Raw genomic sequence first — 27,591 nt, forward strand, 5'->3', positions numbered from 1 at the left:
ACATTCTTCCTTACATCTCTGAGACCCAAAAGAATTTCAGCTTGATGCAAAGGGCCCACTGAAATCCATGGGTTTCCATTTACCTCAATGGGTGCTGGATCAGAGCTAATGGCATTGGCTGCAACATGATTAATTGTGATCCATGAAACAGAGAGGTAGAGTGGTTCAAAAAGTGTGTGTGGGGGCGGGCGGGGATTTGTTGGGAATGATTTTTATGTGTTTTTCATCAAAATTTCAAAACATTCAGAATTTTTCAATCAGCTCTATTAAGAGGTCTGTAGAATAAGTAAGTTTACAGTGTCAAACTAAGGCATGTTACTAACTCATTTTTTGCCTTTCTCGAAAACGTGTTTCCTAAATCAGCCACTACGTGCTTCCTACATATGGTCACATCAGCGTTTGCATGGTTCAGACCCTTTAACCAGAACTATCTGGGGCTGAAGTTCTGCTACATAAACCAAATCAAGTCACTTTCCCCTCCTCATGTATGGAAAATTTCATTTTAAATTGTCAGAGAACCTAAGAGCCCTCTCTAATATTCCTGTAATTTGAACTAAAGGAGAACTGGGGCTGGATGTGGGTGGGAATTTAGTTACTCTTGTTAACATAATTAATTTAGACATAGAGAAAGCATACAATGATAGGAGACATTCCCTTATTAAAGGCTGAATTTTGCACTTGGATATGCACATGTAACTTCTACTGAAGCTAATGAGAGTGGCAAGTACATATCCAAGGCAGGATTTGGTCTTAAATGTTTGCATTATGAACCATGGATCTAGAGTTGGATGCGGAAATGGATGTCCTCTCAATAAACTACTGCCATCAAACAAACATTTTAGCTCCCTACCTGCTCCATTTCTGTGAATGTGCTCTGCTCCTCATCATCTTCTTGATCTTCAATATCAGATTCCCCCACAGCAATGGGAACACAGATGGACAGGTCAGGGTTGGTCAGAAAATCATCATTGTCACTAATCACTGGGAGTTTCTGCCCGTTTTTGTCAGTCCCGTCGTCGGCATGGTTCTCTTTGTGGTTCTCCACATCTTTACCAATGCCTGCAGTGGTATGGCTATTCACACAGTTGTGAAGGACACCTGTGTTCTGGGCAGCAAGTTTAATCATTGCCTTCTTTTCAGCTGTCGTCCTCGGATGCCTAAGTAAATTACAACAGAAATCCCATGTTGTGTTTTTCACATAGTGAAGCCCCCTGTTGATCCGAGCAAAAGCGAGCTGCAGATTGTTCATCTCTCCATCTTCATCCGGTGCTGAGAGGTTGTCAGCACTAAAAGAACTCAGTAGCAAGGCAAGGAACAGGTTGAGCACCTGAAATTAATTAGAGTCAAAAGAAAATCAATGGTACTGTCATTTTGAAACTTAACACTTAGGCTTGGAAACTACAGGGTCTCATTCTGATCTGACTTACACCAATGAAACTCTATTCACATCCATGGAGTTACTCCTGATTTACAATGGTGCAAGTAAGAATCAGAATCTCATAGACTTTTCAAAAAAATTATTTTCAGGAACAAAAGTTCAGCATAGACAGTAACATGTCCTGATCCTCCAAAAAGTTTAAAAGCAGACAACAAAACTCAAAAACAGAAGAGAGGGATAATTTTCATATAAAGACATAGTTGAAAATATCCTCAAGTATTACTGTAGAATATGCTTGACAATATGACTAGTATTCCAGCTTAAAGAAGGAGACTAATTGTATGGCTAAATGGTTTCCGGTAAGAAGCTACTTAGCTGTAATAGAATACTGTAAGAAAAATGCTTCCAGGGCTTCCTTGATTTCTATTCAACTTTACATTGTTATTTATATTTCACAGTATACAGTGACATAAATGTTCATGGCACTTAGTGATGGCAATAAATTTGGAAACACTTTCAAGTATCTGCATTGGTTTTAATGCTTTTATACTGAAATAAATGCACTTTCCTTTACTTTTAAGGATTTCTGATGCCATGTAGCAGAAGCAAATATACATGGCTAATGCATTTGGGATGCTCTCTCTCCACTTAGGACTTTAAGGGTGGAAAAGGCTGCCCCTAATCTAAAGTTCATTCATCATGTGCTATAGATCTGCATTTAAAATATAAACTGTAGTGCAAATTAGATGGTGATAAAAACTTTAATTAACATTTGAGAAACATCTGATATGCAATCCATACAGGCAAAGCACCAAACTAACAACCCCACAGATCCATAACATCATAAGATACCAAGTTCAACACTTTCAAAAGTGGCCTCTTATTTGGGCTGCTTGTGTTTTTCGGTGTCTGACTGAAACACCTTAAGCCTGAATCTCAGAAGTGCTGAGCATTCACAATGCAGCTGCCATTACTGGGAGCTGCCCTGCTCAGCTCCTCTGAAAATCAGGCTCAAGATGCCTAAAGGTTGTGCAACTTTTCAAATTTTGAGTCACCTTCAAAACTGCTAGTCAAAGAATCTGAATTTCTATTACTTACAAGTCCTTTCTTCTGATGCTAGGTACGTAACTGTGACAATATAGGGCCATAAGTGGCTTCATTAAATGCCTATTTTGATCTGTAACCAAAATGTGATTCACTTCTAAGATGGTGTGTTAGACTAATAAAGGGGATCATACAGTTCCAACATGCTCATCCACAGGAGAGATATGGTCATTAGGCCCATGATTTAAACCCATTGAGACTGAATGGGTCTAATTGGCCAAATAGTGGAGCAGCTGTCATGGGACAGCCTCCTGGATAGGCCCTATCGGATGCTCCTGCTGAACAGAGAAAACCAATTTGAACAGGGAGAGAGCCAGATTGAAACTCCCACATACACACAGGAAGATCTGGGCTGGCTAGGAGAATATTAATTTGTTCTATTCTGTTCTTGTAACTTCAGCTCTATCTAATTTAGCTTGTAGTGAAGTGTAAGATTAGATTAAATGTCTGTGTCAGCTGTTTTTTGTTTTAAACTCCTCTTTTCTCTAATGCTTTGTTCCAGTCACTAAATAAAACCACTTTATTTTAAAGAGGCTGTTGGTTGCAAGTTCCCCAAGGGAAAAAAAGCAGCTGCCTAAAACTCAGCTGTACCTGCAGGGTGATAAGTGGCTGGTTCAACATGCGCTCTTGGGTCACTGGCCTAAGGCTATGTCTACACTACAAATTACTTTGGTATAACTTATGTTGCTCAGGGGTGTGAATAATCCACACACCTGAGTGACGTAAGTTATACAGACCTACATGCCGATGTGAGCAATGCCATGTGGATGGGAGAGCTTCTCCCGCCAAAATAGCTACCGCCTCTTGCAGAGGCAGGAGTTATTAAGCCAATGTGAGAGCTCTTTCCGGTTGGCTTAGAGCGTCTTCACCAGCAGTGCTATAGCAGTGTAACTGCATCGGTGCAGCTGCGCCACTGTAAATGATGTAGTGTAGACATAGCCTAAGAGTGGAGGAATCACATGATTCCACCAGGCAGGTAAGGACAAGAGCCTGAACACCTAAGGTGGATGCACTCAGAAAACATGCAGAGATGCAGCTAGCTCTGCTACTGTGACAGTTGCTGTGACTAAATTTAAAGTTAAAAGACATTTATCCAAAATAAAATGTTAAGAAACAGTCTGCTATCCCCTTGATTGCTACCTAAACAACCAACCAATGAATAAAATATATGCTAGGGCTAGGGTTGCCAACTTTGGTTGGACAAATTCCTGGCGATTTCATCACATGACATAATTTTCAATTAAAAATTAATCTTTAATTCCTGGAGACTCCAAGACAATCCTGGAGGGTTGGCAACGCCAGATAGGGCCTTGGCACTCACACTGAGTTTTCGGCATAGCCAGTTTTCAGTGCCTTTTCCAGTGCAATAAACTTTTGTGAAGGATGTTTATTCTTGTACACTGCCACAGTTTAGATCTGTACAAAAAACAAGTCAGCTCCTCCTCTTTCTAATTAACTTTTAATTGAAATTTTTATTAGTATACGTTAAATAATAGAAAAATGTGTTCATGCTAGCATGAAACTTTTCAGAAAGCTAGAATTTTCTCTTTCTCTTTTTAATTACTCAAAATGTATGGGCTGGAATTTTGCAAACTAGCATGACCTTAATTACACTGGTAATACTTTATCTGAAGTGTCCTGTAATTATTAATTCACAAAGTACTCACTGTAATCACAATCATTACAATGAATGCATTTGGCATTAATGTAGATGCCCTATGTCCATTAAGAATTATATTTGTCTTTCTTGAAACCTAAAACACGTTTGAACTAGCGGCCTGTATTCAAGCTACAAACTAAAGTGAAATTAAAGCTAATTGTTTGGTAGCTAGTCAGCTTTTGGATTCTGTAAACTCATGTTCAGTTCAGAATGCTAGACAAACTGTTTGTGTAGTTCTCCTTTGTCATACTCAACATTTAAAATGGTAGAGTTCTCTGTCTCTTGTGCTCAGTTGGAGGTATTCAAAGAGATGCAGCCTATCAGGTAATTAAAAACCAAGCAATTAGATGTATTGTATAGCAGCTGTAAATTGATCTGCACACATACACATAGAAACAGAAAATATAATGGTGAGCAAGCTACCAAGAGAATCATTACGTAGGTCCTAGGACACAGTTGCTAAAGGCAGAGCTATCCATCACTGTGGAAAGAGGATCTCTAAACAACACAATCTCAAAGATCTGCTGGATGCGTCCTAAGGATGAACTGGAATCAATATCAATCTTCCTCAAGTTACTGCTTTTTAAATCTTGGAGGCTTTGATTTCTTGCTGTCTTACACATTTTTCAGCCACTTGCACCTGTGCACAGTGGGTGTAAAACATTCTGATTTAGTAGCCCTTCACACTCACTTTGTATGTGTAAATGACTACACAAGGAACACAGTAAGGAATCAGGTCTAGCATCAACTTCCCTTTTGGCATGGAACATGGCAAATTGCAGATTATTATGATTTATTACTGATTAACTACTACTGTCATTAGTTGAAATAAACTCAGTTTTCTGTTAAGTCTATTCATTACTGCTTTTCTGAGTCTTTTCCATAGCTGCGTAACTTTATACAAACACACCTGCAGCTGCATACAGTAGATCTCATTTTAGCATTATTTATCATGGGTTACCAAGTCAATATAATTTACTTCTCCGAAATACAGCAGACATTTTGCACAAAGACCTATTTACAGTTCATGCTTTTCACAAAAAATAAACCTCAGATATTCTCCCTCTCTTTTATGAAAAGACTGCCTCAGAAGAATATTTGTTCAGTGTTTAAATAAAGAGTGAACTGCTTTATAAGCACTCCATATTTACCTATTCCCATAATTTCACCTTATGCTACACTCTCCAGAGAGGCCTGATTTTCAGAAAGTGTTGGGCACCACGCTTTGAAAATGAGCTCCCTTTGCAGTGTCTCAAACTGGAAATCCAAAACTGAGATATCAAAAAACAAAACAAACAAACAAAAAACCCACCCTGGTCCTTCTAAAAATTCACATTAATGGTCTTAAATATGTACCCAAATAATTGCTAGCTAGCCCTTATATAGCGCTTTTCACCAGTAGATCTCAAAGACTTCACAAAAGAGGTCGATATAATTATCCCCATTTTACAGATGGAGAAACGGAGGCACAAAGAGTTGAAGTTACTTGGCCAAGGTTAGCCAGCAGACCCGTGTCAGACCCAGGAACAGAAATGGAGTGCCAGTCCAGCGTTCTATCTAGGTCAGCTTTTCTCAGACTGGGGGTCCAGACCCAAAAAGGGGGTTGCAAGGCTGTTGCAGTATTGCCACCCTTACTTCTGCGCTGCCTTCAGAGCTGGGTGGCTGGAAAGAGGCAGCAGGTGTCTGAGTTCCCAGCTCTGAAGGCAGTGCCACAGAAGTAAGGGTAGCAATACCATACCAGGGACAGCACACGGGGGATGGTGCCAAAGGTGTCTTTAAGCCACTTTTAAGGTAATTAAATCTGGGAACACAAGTTAGAACAGGCCAAAGCTTTTGACATGGTATCCCACAGTATTCTTGCCAGTAAGTTAAAGAAGTATGGGCTGGATGAATGGACAATAAGGTGGATAGAAAGCTGGCTAGATTGTCGGGCTCAATGGGTAGTGCTCAATGGCTCCATGTCTAGTTGTCAGCCGGTATCAAGTGGAGTGCCCCAAGGGTCGGTCCTCGGGCCGGTTTTGTTCAATATCTTCATAAATGATCTGGAGGATGGTGTGGATTGCACCCTCAGCAAGTTTGCAGATGACACTAAACTGGGAGGAGAGGTAGATACGTTGGAGGGTAGGGATAGGATACAGAGGGACCGAGAAAAACTAGAGGATTGGGCCAAAAGAAATCTGATGAGGTTCAACAAAGACAAGTGCAGAGTCCTGCACTTAGGACGGAAGAATCCCATGCACCGCTACAGACTAGGGACCGAATGGCTAGGCAGTAGTTCTGCAGAAAATGACCTAGGGGTTACAGTGGACAAGAAGCTGGATATGAGTCAACAATGTGCCCTTGTTGCCAAGAAGGCCAATGGCATTTTGGGATGTATATGTTGGGGCATTGCCAGCAGATCGAGGGACGTGATCGTTCCCCTCTACTCGACACTGGTGAGGCCTCATCTGGAGTACTGTGTCCAGTTTTGGACCCCACACTACAAGAAGGATGTGGAAAAATTGGAAAGCATCCAGCGGAGGGCAACAAAAATTATTAGGGGACTGGAACACATGAGTTATGAGGAGAGGCTGAGGAAACTGGGATTGTTTAGTCTGCGGAAGAGAAGAATGAGGGGGGATTTGATAGCTGCTTTCAACTACCTGAAAGGGGGTTCCAAAGAGGATGGATCTAGACTGTTCTCAGTGGTAGCAGATGACAGAATGAGGACTAATGGCCTCAAGTTGCAGTGGGGGAGGTTTAGGTTGGATATTAGGAAAAACTTTTTCAGTAGGAGGGTGGTGAAACACTGGAATGCGTTACCTAGGGAGGTGGTGGAATCTCCTTCCTCAGAAGTTTTTAAGGTCAGGCTTGACAAAGCCCTGGGTGGGATGATTTAGTTGGGGATCGGTCCTTCTTTGATCGGGGGTTGGACTAGATGACCTCCTGAGGTCCCTTCCAACCCTGATATTCTATGATTCTATGAAAGGCTGCTCTAATTTATGCCTAGCTGCTCACAGATCTATAGGACCATTCTGGCAGCTAGAGATAGTCAGATTGCTTGTTTACCCAAATCATATCTCCTGCAAGGATTGGGGGACAGAATAAAAAGTATAGAGCTGCTATGAGGTCTCTGAGGATTCCACCATATGCAAGAGGAATCTCCAGATAGACAGGTAAGCAGGTTTTCTAGCAGGAGTATGGTAAAGGTCTGGTCTGCGTTACATTTTATTTTACCTGTATCACTTTGTCTTGCAAAACAAGAAAAAACGTGGGGTTAAGTTACACAGCCTTTACTCAACTGCAGGTGAGTAAGCGGGAGTAAGGCTCTATACTTGGCTTGCTCAGATTATGACTGTGGCTGTGATCAGGATACCAAGGTCTACTCACTTGATATTCCCTTCTGTTGGTGGAAAAGGGGGCAGGAAGGGTGCAGTACCACCCTCCTCCTTCCCACCTGCTAGCTAGAGTAGCCAGTTAGGTGCAGAGGAGTAAAAAATTCCACAAGCGGAGTAAAATGCTCTCAGATCAAAAAGGGAGCTGGAGAGGGATTGGGACTCTTTTAATCACAGTTTGTTGTCTGGTCTGTTCCTGAAGTAATGTAGCTACATGCTGCCCCTTACTTATGGCAGATTGTAAAGTTATAATCTCCTGCTTTAAGATCTGTATGATTTTTAGAAAACTAAATGCCATGAAATAATTAATTTTTTACAATAGTGAAATCTAAGAAGCTGCAAACAAACACAACTCCAAGAGGGGTTTTTCTAAGGTAGAGCTGGGAACATATAATAAAAGGTCATCTAGTCCATTTCTCTGCCAGCAGAGGATTATTTCTTGTATTGGAAATATATTTTCTAGTCCTTTGTACATTTTCACCCTGGGGCAAAATTTACAAAGAGAGAGCACTTCTGCAAAAAGCAATTTACATGCACAGTTATTTTCTATATTCCTTTTTCTATTATTTCAGCTATTCATGTGTGGATAAGAGGCTTATTCTCTCCCAGCCCAGTTTCTCCTTTATCCTGCAGTGAAGTCATAATCCAAGGCTTGTGACATCTCAGTCTCTTGCTGTTGAAATGATCGTGATATCACAAATTCAGCATTATGAACTTATGGCACAATCCAACAGAATGAGAATACAGGATGGAGAAGAAAGAGCCCTTGTTTACAGGTTTCAGAGTAACAGCCGTGTTAGTCTGTATTCGCAAAAAGAAAAGGAGTACTTGTGGCACCTTAGAGACTAACCAATTTATTTGAGCATGAGCTTTCGTGAGCTACAGCTCACTTCATCGGATGCATACCGTGGAAACTGCAGCAGACTTTATATATACACAGAGAATATGAAACAATACCTCCTCCCACCCCACTGTCCTGCTGGTAATAGCTTATCTAAAGTGATCATCAGGTTGGGCCATTTCCAGCACAAATCCAGGTTTTCTCACCCTCCACCCCCCCACACAATGGTCTCAAGTTGCAGTGGGGGAGATTTAGGTTGGATATTAGGAAAAACTTTTTCAGTAGGAGGGTGGTGAAACACTGGAATGCGTTGCCTAGGGAGGTGGTGGAATCTCCTTCCTTAGAAGTTTTTAAGGTCAGGCTTGTCAAAGCCCTGGCTGGGATGATTTAATTGGGCATCGGTCCTGCTTTGAGCAGGGGGTTGGACTAGATGACCTCCTGAGGTCCCTTGCAACCCTGATATTCTATGATTCTGCATATCCTGTCCTCAGTAAGTTGTGTAAGGTAGATCAGTGATGTTAAACAAACAGTTGTGCTCCCCCAGGTGTGTCTGTTTCACTGGCAGGTAGAATTGCCCCCATCTCTCTCTCCCTTATCATATGGGATGGTAGTGAAGTGTAATTAATGAGCCTGATTCACCATTTTAACTTTGTAACTTTGTTGGAGTAATGAAGTGATGAATCAGACCCTTAGAATCATAGAATATTAGGGTTGGAAGAGACCTCAGGAGGTCATCTAGTCCAATCCCCTGCTCAAAGCAGGACCAACACCAACTAAATCATCCCAGCCAGGGCTTTGTCAAGCCAGGCCTTAAAAACCTCTAAGGAGGGAGATTCCACCACCTCCCTAGGTAACCCATTCCAGTGCTTCACTACCCTCCTAGTGAAATAGTGTTTCCTAATATCCAACCTAGACCTCCCCCACTGCAACTTGAGACCATTGCTTCTTGTTCTGTCACCTGCCACCACTAAGAACAGTCTCGCTCCATCCTCTTTGGAACCCCCCTTCAGGTAGTTGAAGGCTGCTATCAAATCCCCCCTCACTCTTCTCTTCTGCAGACTAAATAACCCCAGTTCCTTCACCCTCTTCTCATAAGTCATGTGCCCCAGCCCCCTAATCATTTTCTTTGCCCTTCACTACATCCTTGTATGATACGTGAGAGCTATATGGGGGGACAAGGTAATGGACTGTCTTTTATTGGACCAGCTTCTGTTGGTGAAAGTGACAAGCTTTTGAGTTACACAGAACTCTTCTGCAGGTATGGGAAAGGTATTCAGCATTTCACAGTTAAATACAAGGTGGAAGAGGTTGTTTAGCCTAAGTAGTTAACTTACATTGTAAGAGACCTTTCAAGATGAAGTGGCTTGTTAATACCTCTGCAGTCATAAGACAGAAAAGGGGAGTTAGGGAGTTACAGATTGTTGTAAATAAATCTATTGTCTTTATTAAGACCATGATTTTAGTGGCTAGAAAAGTTATGAATATAAGCTCCCAGGCTCTCTTTTGATGGTGTTGTGCAGGTTTCCTTTGAGGACAAGGACTGAGAGGTCACATATGGAATGATTGTTTTGTGAAGTGTTCGTCAAGCAGTGATATATTGTTTTTGTCTGCTATCATTTTCCTCTGTGAGTTCATTTAAGAGCATGCTGATTGTCTGGTTTCATTCATGTAGTGATTGAAACATTCAGTGCATTGGATGATATACACAACATGTTATGATAGACAGGTGTAGGACCCAGGGATCTTGAAAGTTATCATGCAAGAAACCCAAAATAATTATCAAAAAACAAAACAAAACTGACGAAATCCAATATAAAAACAAAAACAACTGACCACAACAACTTCACAAAGCAGAGAACATCGCCTCCAGGAGAAACCATAGTACCAGGACCCACCAAATGGATGTGTACAACAACTCAAAATCATCAATTTATCAAGACTACCCACAACTGCAGCTGAATTATCTGTACTCTCCAAGAGAATGAACTTTTGCCCCAGCACAGAACCTGGTACCATAACAACATGTGGAAAACTAGAAGAATAATTTTGCTGACTCCACCTCAAAATTTTCTTTCACAATAACGACACCACCACCCAGAACTACCACATCCCCAGCAACAGTAATAAGAAAAAAGAATCATCTGGCTGGACACCCCACATTGGATGAAACCACACACTTGATCATTACATTGATTGCTTCAGAAAAAAAATTGACTGAAATCCTCAACAACATCTTATCGCAGTCTCTCCACCACTGAGCAGATAGATATATTCCCTGAAATCCAACCACCAGATAGTGATCAAACCATTAGATCAAGAGGGTGCTGTTAGGATATAGATATTCAGGCCTGCCTGTAAAGGCCTATACTTTAAGAATTTAGGAATATGTTTATCATTTAGCTAGTAACAGAGGTATACAAGAAAGAATCTGTCTAAGGGCCTTCTCTCATTGTGACAATCTGAAGCCCTGTTCTTAGGCCAATGCCTTTGGCTAAGCAGCAGAGGCAGCCATAAGCTGGGAAGCAAACGGTCACATCCTCACATTCCAAACTAGTCAATCTGGGGCTGTTAGGAAGGTGATCCAATCTATCACCTCCAGAGAAAGGGAAGAGCCTAGAAGATGTAAAAGGAAATTCAGTTTGATAGTTTTCTGTCTGGTAAGAACTAACTTATCAATAGACACAGCTGGGAAACCCTTATGTCTTTATAGATGTAGTTGTGAAATTCTCACTTCTGTATTATTTTGTCATTATAGTTCCCACTTTGCTATTGTTTATTTGCATGGTCTCTGTCTGGTTCTGTGATTTTTTCTGCCTGCTGTATAATTAATTTTGCTGGGTGTAAACTAATTAAGGTAGTGGGATATAATTACAGGTTTCAGAGTAACAGCTGTGTTAGTCTGTATTCGCAAAAAGAAAAGGAGTACTTGTGGCACCTTAGAGACTAACCAATTTATTTGAGCATAAGCTTTCGTGAGCTACAGCTTGCATCCGATGAAGTGAGCTGTAGCTCACGAAAGCTTATGCTCAAATAAATTGGTTAGTCTCTAAGGTGCCACAAGTACTCCTTTTCTTTTTGGGATATAATTGGTAAGCTAATCATGTTACAATATGTTAGGATTGGTTAGGTAAATTTCAGTAGAAAGATTGGTTAAGGTATAGCTAAGAATATTACTGTATAAATTAGGGGCAAACAGGAAGTAAGTTGGGATTCGAAAATAAGGAAAAAGGAACTTGGATTTCAGCTTGCTGGAAGTTCACTCCAATAAACATCAAATTGTTTGCACCTTCGGACTTCAGGTATTATTGCTCTCTGTTCATGCGAGAAGGACCAGGGATGTGGGAGAGTGAAGGAATAAGCTCTCTAATAGATGCCATCATAGTTCTCAACCGTGATGACTATGTTAACAAGGCCAACTGATACTCTCCAAAACCACCTATAATGGAGAACAAAAAGAAGACCCTGCACCCAGGAATTTAAGGATATTGTCAAATCCTTCCCAAACAACTCCAAGAGAAACTCTATAACCTCATCCCCTACAAATCCATCCCACCTGCCTTCTACATGCTTTCCAAGATACACAAACAATGGGAACCTAGGCCGACCATCATATCTGGCCATGGCACTCTTACTGAAGGAATATCAGTACCTACAGAAACCATCCTCAAACCAGGTAAAGGCCAGTTTCTTCCAGGACATGCCAGACTTCCTCCAGAAACTCTGCAACATTAACAACCTCCCTTAGAACACCATCTTTCCATGGATGTCACCTCGGTATATCTTGGCATCCCTTACAATGACAGCATTGCTGCCTTCCTCAAATATGTACAAGCCAAAGGTAGCCCTCAGATATCCATCCCAACCACATTGCTAAACATCCTCACTCATAACAATTTTACATTCAACAACAAACACTTTTTCCAAACACCCATGGATACTAGGATGGCTCCAATCTGCCAGCCTCTTCATGGGCCACCTTAAGGAAGAATTTCTGGACAAATCATAGAATCATAGACTTTATGGTCAGAAGGGACCATTATGATCGTCTAGTCTGACCTCCTGCACAACTCAGGCCATGGAATCTCACCCACCCACTCCTGTAACAAACCTCTAACCTATCTCTGAGCTATTGAAGTCCTCAAATCATGATTTAAAGACTTCGAGGTGCAGAGAATCCTCCAGCAAGTGACCCATGCCTCACGCTGCAGAGGAAGGCGAAAAACCCCCAGTGCCTCTGCCAATCTGCCCTGGAAATATGGTGATCAGCTAACCCCTGAGCATGTGGTCAAGACTCATCAGCCAGCCACCCAGGAAAGAATTCTCTGTAGTAACTCAGATCCAACCCCATCTTTAACATCCCATCATAGGCCATTGGGCATATCTACTGCTAATAGTTGAAGATCAATTAATTGCCCAGATTAGGCTATCCCATCATATCATACCTTCCATAAACTTATCAATCTTAGTCTTGAAGCCAGATAATGTCTTTTGCCCCCACTGCTTCTCTTGGAAGGCTGTTCCAGAACTTTCACTCCCCTAATGCAGCATGAAGCCAAAGATGTACCTGAGATATACTGATGATATTTTCATCCTCTGGACAGACGACCTAAGAGACCTCACAGATTTCCACCACAACTTCAACAACCACCACCCATCCACCAACCTCTCTGTAGAACATGTCCGTAATAGCATCAACTGTCATGGACAAACAACTATACATGAGAAACCCACAGATCACAACACTTACTTTCACAGATGCAGTAACCACCTCAGACACACCAAGAAATCTTATCGACAGCCAGGCACCCAGATATCACAAACCAGTACTGCCCTGAATCCTTGAGATAAGATTTGTTACTGTGAAAAATCTGCTAGGAGGGAGGTATTGCTCTATCTCTCACTGCATCCAGGGAAGCGTCTATGAAGTCTAGATGCTGTGTGGGAGTCAAAATTGATTTTTTTGAGTTTTATTTGGAGGCCCAGGCTGCCAAACAGAGACCACATCATCTTTACTGCTACCAACACTTCCTCATATGATCCGCCCCAATCAGCCAATCATCCAGATTTGGGAAAACTACTGTCCTCAAACAAAGTAGGTGGGTGGCAGCTACTGCCAGAATCCTTGAGAATACTCTTGGGACAGAAGATAGGTTGAAAGGAAACACCCTGTATTTGTAGTGCTCATTGTTGATTAGAAACTGAAGAAACTTATTGTGTGAAGGGTGACTAGCAATATGAAAGTATGCATCTCGTAGATCGAGAGTCGCAAATCAATCTCCTAATTCTAATAAGAGAATTACTGCTGCAAGGGACACCATCCTGAATTTCAGCTGTTTTGCATATCTGTTAAGAGGTCTAAAATTGGTCAGCATCCTCCATTCTTTCTGGGAAGCAGGAACTACTTTGAATAGAATCCCTTCCCCTGTGCTGTACAAGAACTGATTCTATTGCTCCTAAACACTGAAGTGAGGTAACCTCCTGCAACACCAACTGATCATGAAAAGGGTCCCTGAAGAGGGATGGGGAGGGGGAATGCTCAGGAAGGATAGATTTGAAATGGATAATATATCCAAATGTTATGGCTTACAAAACCCAATTGTCCAATGCTATATTCTCCCATGTTGCCTAAAAGCGGGAGAGGCAAAAGGAGGGGGGGGCGGAAGGGGTGTATTATGTTGCAGCTGTAAAATCATGTTGACTGGGTGGTTGAGACTCTGACCCAATACATTAAGACTGTCTCTTGGAGGACAGGGAGGGTCGGGAAGATATGGCTGCAGCTGAAGGTGGTTTCTTTACAGACTACCCTGGCTTCTTGGATGGGGGCTTAGATGGTCTACAGTAAATTGAATACAGGGCTAGGCATGCTCTTTGTGCCATCTGAGACCTACTAAATCTCTTCTTATTTAAAGCTGTATAAATCCCTAAGGATTGCAGCATGGCTCTGAAGTCCTTTAATGTGTGGAGAGATGTATTTGTCGAGCATGCAGAGAGCTTGCATTCATGAAAAGGGAGATCTTTGATGGTGCTTTGAAGTTCTCTTGGGAAGTGCAACAGCTGTAGCCATGATGCTCTCCTTATGACCACTGCAGTGGATATTGATCGAGCTGCTGTAACTGCAGCATCCAAAGAGGCCCAGAGCGATGTTCTTGCCAGAAGCTTACCCTCTTGTATAACCGCTTTAAATTGGTCAAGATGTTCCTCTGGCGGGTGCTCAATAAATGAATTAAATTTGTAAAATAGTTCAGATAATCAAATTTGGCTATGAGTACTTGATGGTTTGCTATTCTGAACTGAAGCATGACTGAAGAGTAAGACTGGCAACCAAAAAGATTGAGCCTTGTATAGTCCTTTCTGTACAGGATAGTCTTTGAGCTATGCAGTCTACCCTGTTCATTAATGGCCTCCATCACCAGAGAATTCAGATCTGGGTGATAAAATGGAAACTCTGATTCCTTGGCAGTGGGGTCAGGATGTGGGGGCTTGCCCCGCTCCACTCACCCTGCATACCAGCTGGGGAGGAGTGGGGTTGGGGTGCAGGGGCATATGCACACACACACACACACTCCCTCCATTCACTGGGAAGGCAGAAGAGCCAGCAGCTCAGTCGTAGGTGATGTTGGGGGAGGAGACACTGATGGGATATGATCCCTCGGAGATGTCTAGTTGGCAGCCGGTATCAAGTGGAGTGCCCCAAGGGTCGGTCCTCGGGCTGGTTTTGTTCAATATCTTCATAAATGATCTGGAGGATGGTGTGGATTGCACCCTCAGAAAGTTTGCAGATGACACTAAACTGGGAGGAGAGGTAGATACGCTGGAGGGTAGGGATAGAATCCAGAGGGCCCTAGACAAATTAGAGGATTGGGCCAAAAGAAATCTGATGAGGTTCAACAAGGACAAGTGCAGAGTCCTGCACTTAGGATGGAAGAATCCCATGCACCACTATAGACGAGGGACTCAATGCCTAGGCAGCAGTTCTCCAGAAAAGGACCTAGGGGTTACAGTAGACAAGAAGCTGGATATGAGTCAACAGTGTGCCCTTGTTGCCAAGAAGGCTAATGGCATTTTGGGCTGAATAAGTAGGGGCAGGGCCAGCAGATAGAGGGATTTGATCATTCCCCTCTATTTGACATTGGTGAGGCCTCATCTGGAGTACCGTGTCCAGTTTTGGGCCCCACACTACAAGAAGGATGTGGAAAAATTGGAAAGCATCCAGCGGAGGGCTACAAAAATTATTAGGGGACTGGAACACATGACTTATGAGGAGAGGCTGAGGGAACTGGGATTGTTTAGTCTGCAGAAGAGAAGAATGGGGTGGGGGGGTTTGATAGCTGCTTTCAACTACCTGAAAGGGGGTTCCAAAGAGGATGGCTCTAGACTGTTCTCAGTGGTAGCAGATGACAGAACAAGGAGTAATGGTCTCAAGTTGCAGTGGGGGAGGTTTAGGTTGGATATTAGGAAAAACTTTTTCACTAGGAAGGTGGTGAAACACTGGAATGTGTTACCTAGGGAGGTGGTGGAATCTCCTTCCTTTGAGGTTTTTAAGGTCAGATTTCACAAAGCTCTGGCTGGGATGATTTAGTTGGGGATTGGTCCCGCTTTGAGCAGGGAGTTGGACTAGATGACCTCCTGAGGTCTTTTCCAACCCTGATATTCTATGATTCTATCTAACCAGGGGAACTACACAAAACCTTCACCATGTCCCGACTAGGCTCAGCCAGGAATGTAACTGCAAATGGAAGTGAGGCTAGTATGACCTGAAAAGAGTTCTCTGCTTTTCTTAGCACTTGCCCCTCGGGTGTCTGGCAGTCAGCGGCAGGTGAAACACCTCAGGCACCTCTTCTAGGAGATGAGTTGTTTTCTCCAAAGATGACCCTAAGGCCCAGTGTGAATGAAAACTCCAAATCATCAGAGGCGCACTGGAATTTGCATATTTCAGGGCCTTGGAGATGTCATTTCCACAGAGATTCACCAGTCTCTAGTTCCACACAAGCAGCTTCTTGCTCTCAAAATCACTGCCACTTTTGAAAATCTTGGGCCACTGCTTTCTGTAATCTAGCACGTATGTATTTGTGCATGTGTGTATGAGTGAGTGAGTGTGTATGTGAGAGAAAGAGAGACAGAGAGAGAGACAGATACTGGTGGTGGGCTGATATATGCCTTTCTGTCCTGCAGCCAGGATGTAAAATCACACTTGTTCTCATAGGGTGCTCAACAGACATCAAAAGAGACCACAACTCTCCAATACAATTGAACTCTAATAGCGTTATTTAGGCCAGCTCAAGCAGCTGTCTAGAGAGACAAAATAAAACAATTAGAATGGCAAAATTTCTCTCAGCCAAGTGTGTTGTTAAGCCTATTCTGGCAAGGCAGTTATTTACAGGATGTTATGAGATCAATATATTCCAATAGCATTAGAAAAAAATATCCAGTTTAAACTGGTTAACAATAAACAGGGATAAAATAGGTGGATTATGTTTGTGTAATGTCATCAAAGGTGTGCAGATACCATGGTGATGAGTATGACATAAATGCCAAGGTTGGCAGATCAATCATACACATCTGCAAAGGACACATGTTTGAAGGTCATTACCCCTGCCACTCTCACCGGGATGTGATTATGGGGAGGGACAAGTCACATTATCCATGGGAATGTTTTCACTGATCTTAACTGTCAAACAGGAAAACCACCACAGCAGCCTCTTGATATCAATACCAGCCTCCTGAGTTACCATACAATGAGCAGAAAAGTGACAGTATTAAATTAAAAAGGGTAAATCTGAAGGTTCTTAGCAAGAGACTGTGTAGGCCCCAATCTGGTGTAGTGACCTGAGCGGGCAGATGGCTGTGCTAGCATGGATAACAACACAGAATCAGGGCCTGAGGGTGGAATTCACTTGGGTGCAGAGAGAAAGGACTTACTACAACAATCTGTAACCCACTAACAACCCCCTAACACCAGTTGCTTTTCCCCCACTTCCTTTCCTCTCTACCATTGGAGTGGTGTTAACAGGCTGCTTCACCTGGAATGGTCCCTTGAAATATATGTGAACTACTTATGCTAACAATCTGTTTCACCTTGTGTTTAGCAGTGACACAGCAGGTTTCCCAGACCTGAAGAAGAGAGTTCTCTGGACAAACTTAAAAGCTTGTTTCTCTCACCAAGAGAAGTTGGTCCACTAAAAGATAGTACCTCACCCACCTTGTCTCGTGTTTAAGGCATAAGCACTGTCCTCCATTAAGCCATATCAGCTGGTGAAATCTTGTTGAGATTCCTTAATGAGGAGTCCCCAGACAGTAGTACACATCCTGTACAAACCCTGAATTTTATCTGTGAAACAGAAACCAAACATACAACCGCTTCCAACACTAAAGATACTTGCTCAGTTTTTCCATTAATGAAAAGCAAACCTCTATAATCGACTGTTACCAAGTACACTTCTTATAACAAGATATAAACACATACCATAACTGTTAATTACCACAATTACTCAACACCAAACACCATGTGATAGTTAACAAAGGAGTCAATTATTTAATTAGGAATATCATAAAGTGAGTCTTTCACTTCTTTCCTTTAAGACTGTTCTGGCTAGACACTGCACTGTTTGCTTCCTCATATAAAACTGATAGTCACTGTCTAAAATGGAAATGGATTCATTTTGCATTGTAAAATATACCTAAATTTGGGACAGTAGGAAACTAAGCACTAGCAAGAAGCTGATATTTCATGCACCTTTAGTACACAATGTTACATCTTTTCCTTTTTGGAAGTCAACAATAAATTCTTTCATTTTGTAAACATTTTTTAAGCATGAATAACCCTGGACACGAGCCATTTTTAATCCTAATAAGGGTAAGCTTCAATTTGCATTCTATTTTTTACAATAAGAGCTTGCTTCTGACGGCATGTGGATGAGCTGGCACAGGTTCTTTCACCTATTTTGGAAAACCTTGGGCTATGTCATGCATGAAATAATGATACAGACTATGCAGCCAAAAAAGAATGACAAAAAAAAATGGAATTCAAAAGAAGATCTCCTGAAGGAGCTGACTTGACCATACTACTTTAGTAAAGGGTTATATGAAGAATTTAATTTCCAGTGCAATAACCTTATTGCAAAGAGAAATATAAAGGGATACTTTCGATTTTGTGCTTTATCATTATGGGCTGATGCAGTTTAAGTACCCGCCTCCTAGGCATCTACTGTTACCACCTGCTATCTACCCCTACCTAGATTCTCATCAAATGGATGGGGCCTTTTGTGAGTGTACGCAGAAGAGAGCAAAACCCTATTGAAATTTTTTGCACCTATCTTTGAAACATCTGGTGCTGGTCACAGGATATTAGACTAGATGGACCTCTGGTCTGATCCAGTCTCATCTTGTCTGTCAATTCCTATGCAAGAAGACTGCTGCCACATGGGACAGGGAAGAGAACTATTCATCCTCTCCAGAACTTCCTACTAAATCCTGATTGAAGATTCCTGGCATGATAATCTTTCCCAGAGTTTCCTGCTAAAGTACACACTTTTCTTTTTTTGCAGTTTTAGGCCTTAATTTATGTTAATTATCAGATCAATGGGTAAGAGCTTCATTATAAATACTGTATTCCCCTCCAAGGAGATTGTATTACTTTCAGAGCGGCACTTGTTAACGACCCCCTTAATCAGTTCTTCCTTTTTAAAAAATATTTCACACGTATTTAAATGAGAAAATGTTTGTTATTAGGTGCTAAATAATTAGTTAATTCAGGATTGCATCATTTGGGCCAAACTCAGCTGCAATTTTTGGGTGGTACATCTCTTTGGGGAAATATAATGAAAACAAGAAAATTGGCCACAGCAGTTCTAGTTCAGCATACAGAAAAACTGAAAAGAAAATAAGACTTGTGGAAACTTGCTATAAACTGTAGCATGTGTCCTAATTCCATGTGAATGCATTTTTGGAGCCAAGAAACTTAATGAATTGAGACCTCGCTTCCTTGTTCCTCTGGAATGAAGCATCCTTTACTAATTGTATAATAAAGGAAGCCCAGGTCTTGAAAACCTGTTGCAAAATGCTTCATGTGTTCTAAAAATGCTGGCATCTTGACAGAGCTTCAGTCATTGGCCTTATCTGTGCTTCAAACAAAGCTACTGACCTTATCTTTGGTCCCCAACATGCACCCTTTACCACCATAGTGACAGCTCTAACAAGCTTTTGCCACTGAAATTCTTGAAATTTGACCTTTGGACTAAAACTTCCACCAGCCATTCCTATTAGAAATTGCATCTATCCTGAGCACAGAAGTATTTTGACTTTATTGACCCTGTCACTGGTCTTATGGCAGGGATAAATGATGACACTATACAAAGGCCCTTTTCAAGACTGGTTCTGATCTGCAGTGGCAGGTATGTACAGGTTGGGAAGAATCCCACATGTCTATGTCCATGTTTCCCCTTGCTCTTCCTCCAGCCCACAGAAGGAGTGAGTGAACAAGTGGTGCTGAACAATGCCTTGTACAGATACTCCTGATGTCTGAGAATGTCTCAGACCTAACCATTAAGCCCCAGATCCAAAGCCCAGATAAGTCAGCTGGAATCTTTCCACTGACTTCAATGGGCTTTGATTGGGCCACAAGCCAAGACTTCTTGAAGTAAATGCACCTATCCATTGAGCTAGTCAAAGGATTTATATACAGTGCAAGTATCACTGCACCTAGACATTGGCTCACATATAAACCTGACACCTTCTGACCACTCCCTTAGAGAGACTGAGGGTAGTGGAGTGGAAATATTTGATATTTGCATTGAAGAGGTCCCTTCACTTTGTTGTCAAGTACTTTAAAAAGAGAGAGAAAGAAAGACCCTGAATTTATGTGATTAGATAAACAATCCGGACATTTTCACCAAGTACATAACTACTTGGTAAAATGCATAATTACTGGATACTAGTTAACTACATAGCTCTTGATGGTCCCCTCTCTTTCCCCAATTGCCTTATTATCTGCTCCTCTGCCATCTGTGTCCCAGATGGAGACAGTCCCTGCCTCAGAAAGTGTGCAATCTAAAAGATATTCACAGGAACTGTGTGCAACATATTAAATTAGAAATGCATCCCAACTCATCATTTGTGCCTTTTCTTGATGTTCTGTTTACTTGATTGCAAACATTGAACAAAAGGCAACATTAGTATGCCAGTCTAATCAAAATCAAATATTTATCACATCCCTAATGCTTTGGTTAGCAGCGGATTCCTTTGCTTTGTTGTTAAGTACTTGAAAAAGAGAGAGGAAAAACAACCCTGAATATATGTGATTAGATAAACAAACAACTTGGACATTTTCATCAAGTACATAACCACTTGATGAAATGCATAATTACTGGCTACTAGGTACCTACATAGGGCTTGATGGTCCCCTCTCAGGTAGACACCCATGGGAGGGGATTCAGGGTAGGAAGTCACCATGTGATTTTCCTCAGACTTTTCTTCCCATTTTCCGACTGGCTGTAAAGTTCTGCACTTGACATTCCTTTACCTCTTGCAAACAGGCCATAGTTCCTGCCCACAAACCCAGTGGATCTCCCCTAGATAATTGGGAGGCCAGGGCCCCATGCTAGTTTTGCCTTCACACTGGCTCTGTGTCCATGTTGCCCTTCCCCTCCTTCCTTGGTGGCATATCTCTATTGGATGCACGCTGGCAGGACTCGTGGCTGTCATTGGGACACCCTTTGAAGGGGTGTTCTCAGCTTCACAATGGGGGGCTACAGAAGGAAATATCTGTAGGAATCATAGGATGTTAGGAAATGACACACTTCCCCACTCAATCCTTAGCCCTATTACCCTGGCCTGCTCACTGTCTACCTGTGAAGTTTGAAGCAAGGGAGGTGCTGTGGCAATGGTGGCTGATCCCTGCTTCCTTGTGGAAAGGGGGAGATCCAGACATGAATCCTAGGGGCTATGATTAGGGCCCTGTGTAAATCGTAGGGGTTTTGTTTTTTTAAGAAAATTCATCACAGTGTAAATGGCAAAGTATTGAATTTCACAGAGTTTGCACGGAATGAATTTTACAAGTGACGCTTATTTGTAAAATTCACTCAGTCCTTGAAACATTGACTAGCTAAGGTAAATTTTTATATTAAAGACTCTGCTGTAGACATTTTCCTTTTAAAAATATTTTTAAAAATTACGGTGACATTGTGATTTACACAGGATTCTAATTATGACAAGGCCCATATTTTGACTGACCTAACATTAATGTACATTTTATAAAAATGTCTATATAGCCAGGATTTTTGTAGGGTCAGTGCAGGCACTAGATAGATAAGCCACAGTGTCCTCTCTTTAAAAGTGGACCTGTGGGACAAACAGCAAGCTTACGGTGAGACCGAGGAAGCCACAAAATCCTGGCTGCCATTCTGAATTTGCTTTGTTTTTCCTCTCAAATATTCATGGAGCATTACGACTATAGAAGCAGCTTTACAGGGCCTGTTCCTTGCCCAGTTTATGCCAGACGAACTTCAAGAGTGCAGATAAGAGATAAGGAAAGGAAAAGGAGTTATATATAGTTAGGCTTGGCAGAATTCAAGATGTTAAAATATAATTTTGACAGATAATATTGGTGTTTATTTTTAAGATTTTTAAAATTTGTATCAATTTAACTTTTCACAGATGCAGGAAGTTAGTGGGGAGAGGGTGTTAGAGAAGGGCCTGTCACAACAACTATTTAATGGCAGTAGACACAGATTTAAAGTTTTACAGTTAAAACATAAATTTTCAAATATCCTTAAGTCAAACTCTTAGAAGTTCTCCAGCAGCATTTTTCTTACTTTGCCTATATGTAAATTTCAATTATGGATGAAAATATTTTTTTCAGTTTGTGTGCGCCCAGTGAGACAGATGTCTATTGACATTTACGGATAAAAATCTAATCCTTCCTACCCTATGTATTATCAATGATCCTTCCTGTATAAATTCTGATATTTATTAAATGAGGAATGAGGTAGGTGAGAGAAGGTGCAAAGGACAACACTGGAAAGCAAGGGGCAGGAAGTGGATTTTGGAATTGGGGAGTGAGGACGCATGGTGGACTGGAAAGGAAATGTCATTCCAAGTGTATGGATCAGTGAGAAAAAAAGCATGAAGAGAAAAACGAAAGGAGGAGAAAAATGGAGCAGCAAGGTGCGTAGAGTGGGCGGAGGATAAGGAGAGGAGCATCGGGAAATGAAAGGCAGAGGCAGGGATATAGTCCCTTTTAAGGCCTTACACAACTTCCATTAAAGTCAGTGGGACTCTTGGCTTTGCTTTGAAAAAATAAGCTTCTAAATAAGAGGGCAGTGTAAATAAGTAGCTCTCTTGTGGCTCAGCTCAGTTGCTCTTATTCACATAGTATATAATAGTGCATCTCAGAACAAAGAAAAACCAAGAAAGAGAGAGCTTAGTCAAACTCCCCACACAAAATCACAGCAGGTGAAATTTTGCCTGAGCAAACAGAAAGGTCTTCAATGCAGGGCCAGGCTGATGCACTTGGCTGCCTGATAGGAACTGCAGTACACTCACTCACTGCCTTCCCTTTCGCCCTGCCCAGTCCATCTCGTCTGTCCCATCCCATGGTACTGTGTGTATTTTAGTTAACTAACGGCACTGAAGTCTATTCAACATTAACTTCTTTAAACTTACCCTGTGTTTGTTCTTCCTTCTTTCCCTTTTCCATCACTCCGTTCTCTGCCACACTCTTGCCATCAACCATCCCCTGCTACCTTTCTTTCCTCACTACCAAAGCTCTGCCCATTGCTTATACTCACTGCCTCTCTCACAGCCCTAAATCAAATGATGCCCCAGGCAAGGAGCTTCTGCGATACTCCCCCTCCATTTGTTAAACTTCTGAATACCTTATTTTTTATTGCATTTGTTTCCATTTCACGACTTGGATGCATGATTTACACGCATGATTTATCATTGACATATAAGATGATAAATTTGCATGCAAGGATCTGTAAATCTATATTTATTCATGCCATATATAAGCAAATAAAAAGAAAATTAATTTCCTATAAGCTTATAGAAACTTTTTAATTTTAAGAATAACTGAAATGTACTAACATCAAGAAATTGAACTGTGCACCAAAACTGGGTGGACCAGTATTAAATCGTGTTACAGTAGGTGACAACCTTAGAATGTTAACCCTAGTCCTTTAGTTCAAAAGAGCGCTTTTTCACCTTTGCCCTTGCGAACTGAATCCAAAGACTGGCCAATGACATTTTCAAGAGATAAAATAGCAAGTGACATCCGCCTCTCTTCGGCCATTGTCAATCGAAGATATGTTTTAATGAGTCTGAGCTTAGAAAAGCTGAGCTCGCCACACAACTTACACCATTTGTGAAAGTCATCAAACAGTATGTCTTAAGCATGGCAAAAGAAGGAACAGTTTTTCTTTTATGTTGTTGCATAGATAGGGGTTCAATAGATATCTCTGGTGTCTCATTAAATATGTCCTGCATTAGTCACTACTTACACTCAAGTCCTAAAACACAAGTACACTTTCACAATTACACAATAAAACAAGGTTCACAATATCACAGCAGGGCTCTCACTTAACTTCAGTTCCCTCTTATATCTCACTGACTGATTGGTGATGCCCCACCCCTTAAATACCTGCAAGGGTGTGGTTGACAACATTCTAGGATGCTGGAGGAAAATGTAGTTCTCAGAAAGTCTGGAAGGTTCTGTGACATTCTACAAAAGTCCAGAACACTCTAGGAGGTTATTGAAAAATGAATCCACATGCGGAACACCTGAAACATGTTACTTCAAAGATTCTATTTTCCCTTTTCTCGCTAACAACAAAAACAGCACCCCGAGCCCAGTGCCCCCTATGCTCGGTACCACCCCCCATCCCAATTGCAGCCTCTCCCCACTCACTCCCTGCCTCTCTCACACACCCTGTCACAGCCTCTCCTCCTCACCACTCACTCCCTGCCTCTTTCACACACCCCATTCCCAATCATAGCTTCTCCCCTCTGCAATTACTCCGTCCCTCTCACAAACCCCCACTCACAATCACAGCCTCTCTCCATTACCCACTCACTCCCTGCCTCTCATACACCCCCACTCCCAATCACAGTCTCTCCCCCTCCCCACTCACTCCCTGTCTCTCTCACACACTTGCTGGCCCCACACACAACTATCTGTGTTCTACACACAATGCCCCTCTGCACGCAAATCCTCTCTCATGAGAGCCTACGAGACTCTCAGTCACTTGGGAAAGGGAGTTTCTTTCAGATTCTTCCATTTTCTCTACAGAAGAGGGGGTACCTCTCACTGGTCTCCTCCACACCCTGCTCCCTGAAGGGAAAGGTGCTGTTACTGTTCCAGGTGATGAGGACTAATCAGGGCTTAGCATGCCTCATCTGGTCTAGTCTCAGACCGGGCAGGGACTGTTGGGTCCCAATCATCCAGGCGGCAGGGAATCTGCCTAAGTCTATGCTTGGAGTGAGAGGCCAGGGGAGTCACAGCTACAGGATGGGGGGTGGGGAAGGAAATGGAATAGGCAGCAGGGGAAGGGAAAGGAGATGCCATAGGCAGGGTTCTTGCACCCAGGGAGAGGCATCTGCTGCAAGAAGAGGGTATAGTTACTTTTCCATGTCTGGTTTCTGTATTTCTTCTGCCACCATAGACAATTGCATGGTCTGCCTGAATTATCGGACCAGTCTGTGGAAATGTACACTGAATATCAATGAAGTCAGGCTCTGTCAGACCAATGGGGGAAGTGAGTTGTAGAGTCTAAAGCCTTACTCCATCAAGAATGAAGCCTTACTCCATCCTGCCTCAGGATGTACAAATCAAGGGACTGTCAGCAAGTACTCCTTCACTGATGTCTGTTGTGATGGAATGTGGGGAGAAAATCTGAAATGTCATGCTTGAATCATATCTTCTGTAACTGGCCCTGATTCTCTACTCACATCTCTGCAAATTCTACTGAAGCCAAACCAGTTTTACACTATTTTATCAATGGAACAAAAGTAGAGTAACACAGTGGTGAACCAGGCTTGACATATGCTGGCATAAAACCAATTTCAGACTACAGTTTTAATTTAACCTGAATTTACTATCATCCTCCCAGAGTTCCATTTCAAGGAACCTTCTAATTAGATTCTCTATCCTGCATGATAAGAGTTATAACCTGAAAAACAGAGAAGGACGAGCTTTTTGTTTCAAGAATGCTGACATTTTCAGATTTCTAAGTGTGTCACAATCATGCATCATGTTATGTTAAGGCAGAAAGAATATGCATTAAAGGCTTGTGAGAAATGGAAACAGTGTGGGGGAAAACAGGCTCCAGGCATATCTAGCTTTTTTTAACAGAAAAGTTTCCACTTAGTTTACCTAAAGCAGGCCAGTTTAAATCTCATTAAAGCCATGTGGGGAGCTCTGCTGCCAGGCACTTAAATTATCATTGCAGTTAGAGTTTGTTATTAAACAAAATTGTTCTAAGCCATCTTGAGGTAAAATCATCACAAATAATTAAAACCTAAATAACTGGCCTCTAATACTGTAGCTTTCCACATGGTGGTTCTTGTATGTATCAGCCTCATGCCCCAGTCCTCTTAATTATGTATCACTCCTGCAGGTTCCACTGCTACTTACCACATTCTGTGGCCTAAGGTGCTCCATAAAGTACTATGAAGTAACTAGGGAAACCCTAGAGGTCTGGCAGGGTAAGCCTGTTTCCCCTGTATCTTTAAGATATGTTCTGCTGGCTAACTGCTTGATTACTTCCTTTGTTTTCCCTAATTAAACACAATGCATCCTGAGATGTTTATAACCCCAGAATGAGGAAAATGGCTGTGTAAAGGCAGCAGTGAAATCTGGCAGAGGCTTGTGGGTCCTGGTGCTGAAGAAGATGATGTCCCAGAGGCGCTTGGAAAGGGAGGGGGCAGGCATAACTTGGTGGCCTCTCATTAGAGGATGTCACATTGGTATACATCTTCAGAGTAAAAGGGAAAATACTTAGCAAATGCTTTTAAAGGAGAAGTGTGGGAGTGTATCCGCGCAAACAAACAGTTGGCAAGGATGCTGCTTCTGGCATTGCTTCGTCAATCATATTCAAGTGTAGTGCTAGTATTCTAACATTTTCAAATTCATCTTACAAAATTCTCTTTTGACAGGCAAGTGGCATCACATGTAGGTCCTTAGTGTCAGCCCACATGACATGATGAGGCACAAGTAGATTTCACTAACAGCAGCTGGGAATGTCACAGCACCTCATTACAGAACTGACTATATTCCTTTTTAATAACTTGTCTGTCTATACTTTGCCTTATTAACGTCAATAACCTAAATTTCTATCTGAAATATGCTAACTCATTTGTAAGATTTTACTGTAAACATAAGTATGCAGTTAGAGATTTCAGAAGCTGTTTCCTATAAGTGTGGGAGAGCCTATTACATTCTTCCTCTGATTTTGTAATACCCTCCAGATCAACACCAGTGACACTTGAAATGCAATGTGATGACAGCATCATGGTATAATGGTGCTAAAAACAGTTACACAGTGCATAATTTCATGGCTATGATCTAGGGTTCAATGTTATAAAGATAACTCCAATGTCAACTGACTAGCAATAAGGAGAATTCCATATTTACACCATAATACACCAACATACTTTTCAGGGAGTACAGATTTACGCTGAAGATTTAGGAATTACTAAAATTCCAGCCAACCAACAGCTAAACTGTTACATAGCATGAGGTTATCCAGGGCACCTAGTGAGCTACCATGTGTCCCCTTTAGAGTACATCAGAATTTATGTTAGTGAGGCACAATAGTATATACGAGACAGATTCAAGAAGCCAAATGTCATGTGATCATAACATTTATGCCTCTGAATCACCTGTGTGTGTGTGTGTATATATATATATATATATATATATATATATATAGCTTCACGGAAGTCCAATCCAGTTCATTGTTAAAAAGAGGACTGGAGGAGTTTAAAAAGTAAATATGCTCCACATTATGTGACTACTTAGAGATGCGGCAGGGAAAGACACTATGGACACTATTCAAAGTACCTATCCATTTATTTCACATATACTTAATCTTGATGTGCACTATGTATGCAGACCCACTATATATGCAGAAATGGTATGCATTCATTCATGCTCTCAGAGACTAAGAAAGAGTTCTGAGTCCAACTGAGGTGCAATCCAACAAGAAAATATTTTTCTTTTCAGACCTGAGTTCTGCAACCC

The 27,591-nt window shown here is 41.7% G+C and overlaps 1 protein-coding gene across 4 annotated transcripts in view; it reads right to left on the reverse strand.

Moving 5' to 3' along the window:
* Positions 1 to 27,591, reverse strand: part of LOC144260769 (sodium channel protein type 5 subunit alpha-like) — a 263,536-nt gene that overhangs the window by 114,256 nt on the left and 121,689 nt on the right. For 3 of the 4 annotated variants that reach the window (XM_077809502.1, XM_077809501.1, XM_077809503.1), the window contains exon 16: positions 851 to 1,327. In XM_077809502.1, coding sequence (XP_077665628.1) covers positions 851 to 1,327 — 477 coding nt within the window. The remainder of the gene's footprint in view (positions 1 to 850; positions 1,328 to 27,591) is intronic. The other variant, XM_077809504.1, reaches the window with a different exon arrangement.

Source organism: Eretmochelys imbricata, chromosome 2 (assembly GCF_965152235.1).
Source record: "Eretmochelys imbricata isolate rEreImb1 chromosome 2, rEreImb1.hap1, whole genome shotgun sequence".
Lineage (NCBI taxonomy): Eukaryota > Metazoa > Chordata > Testudines > Cheloniidae > Eretmochelys > Eretmochelys imbricata.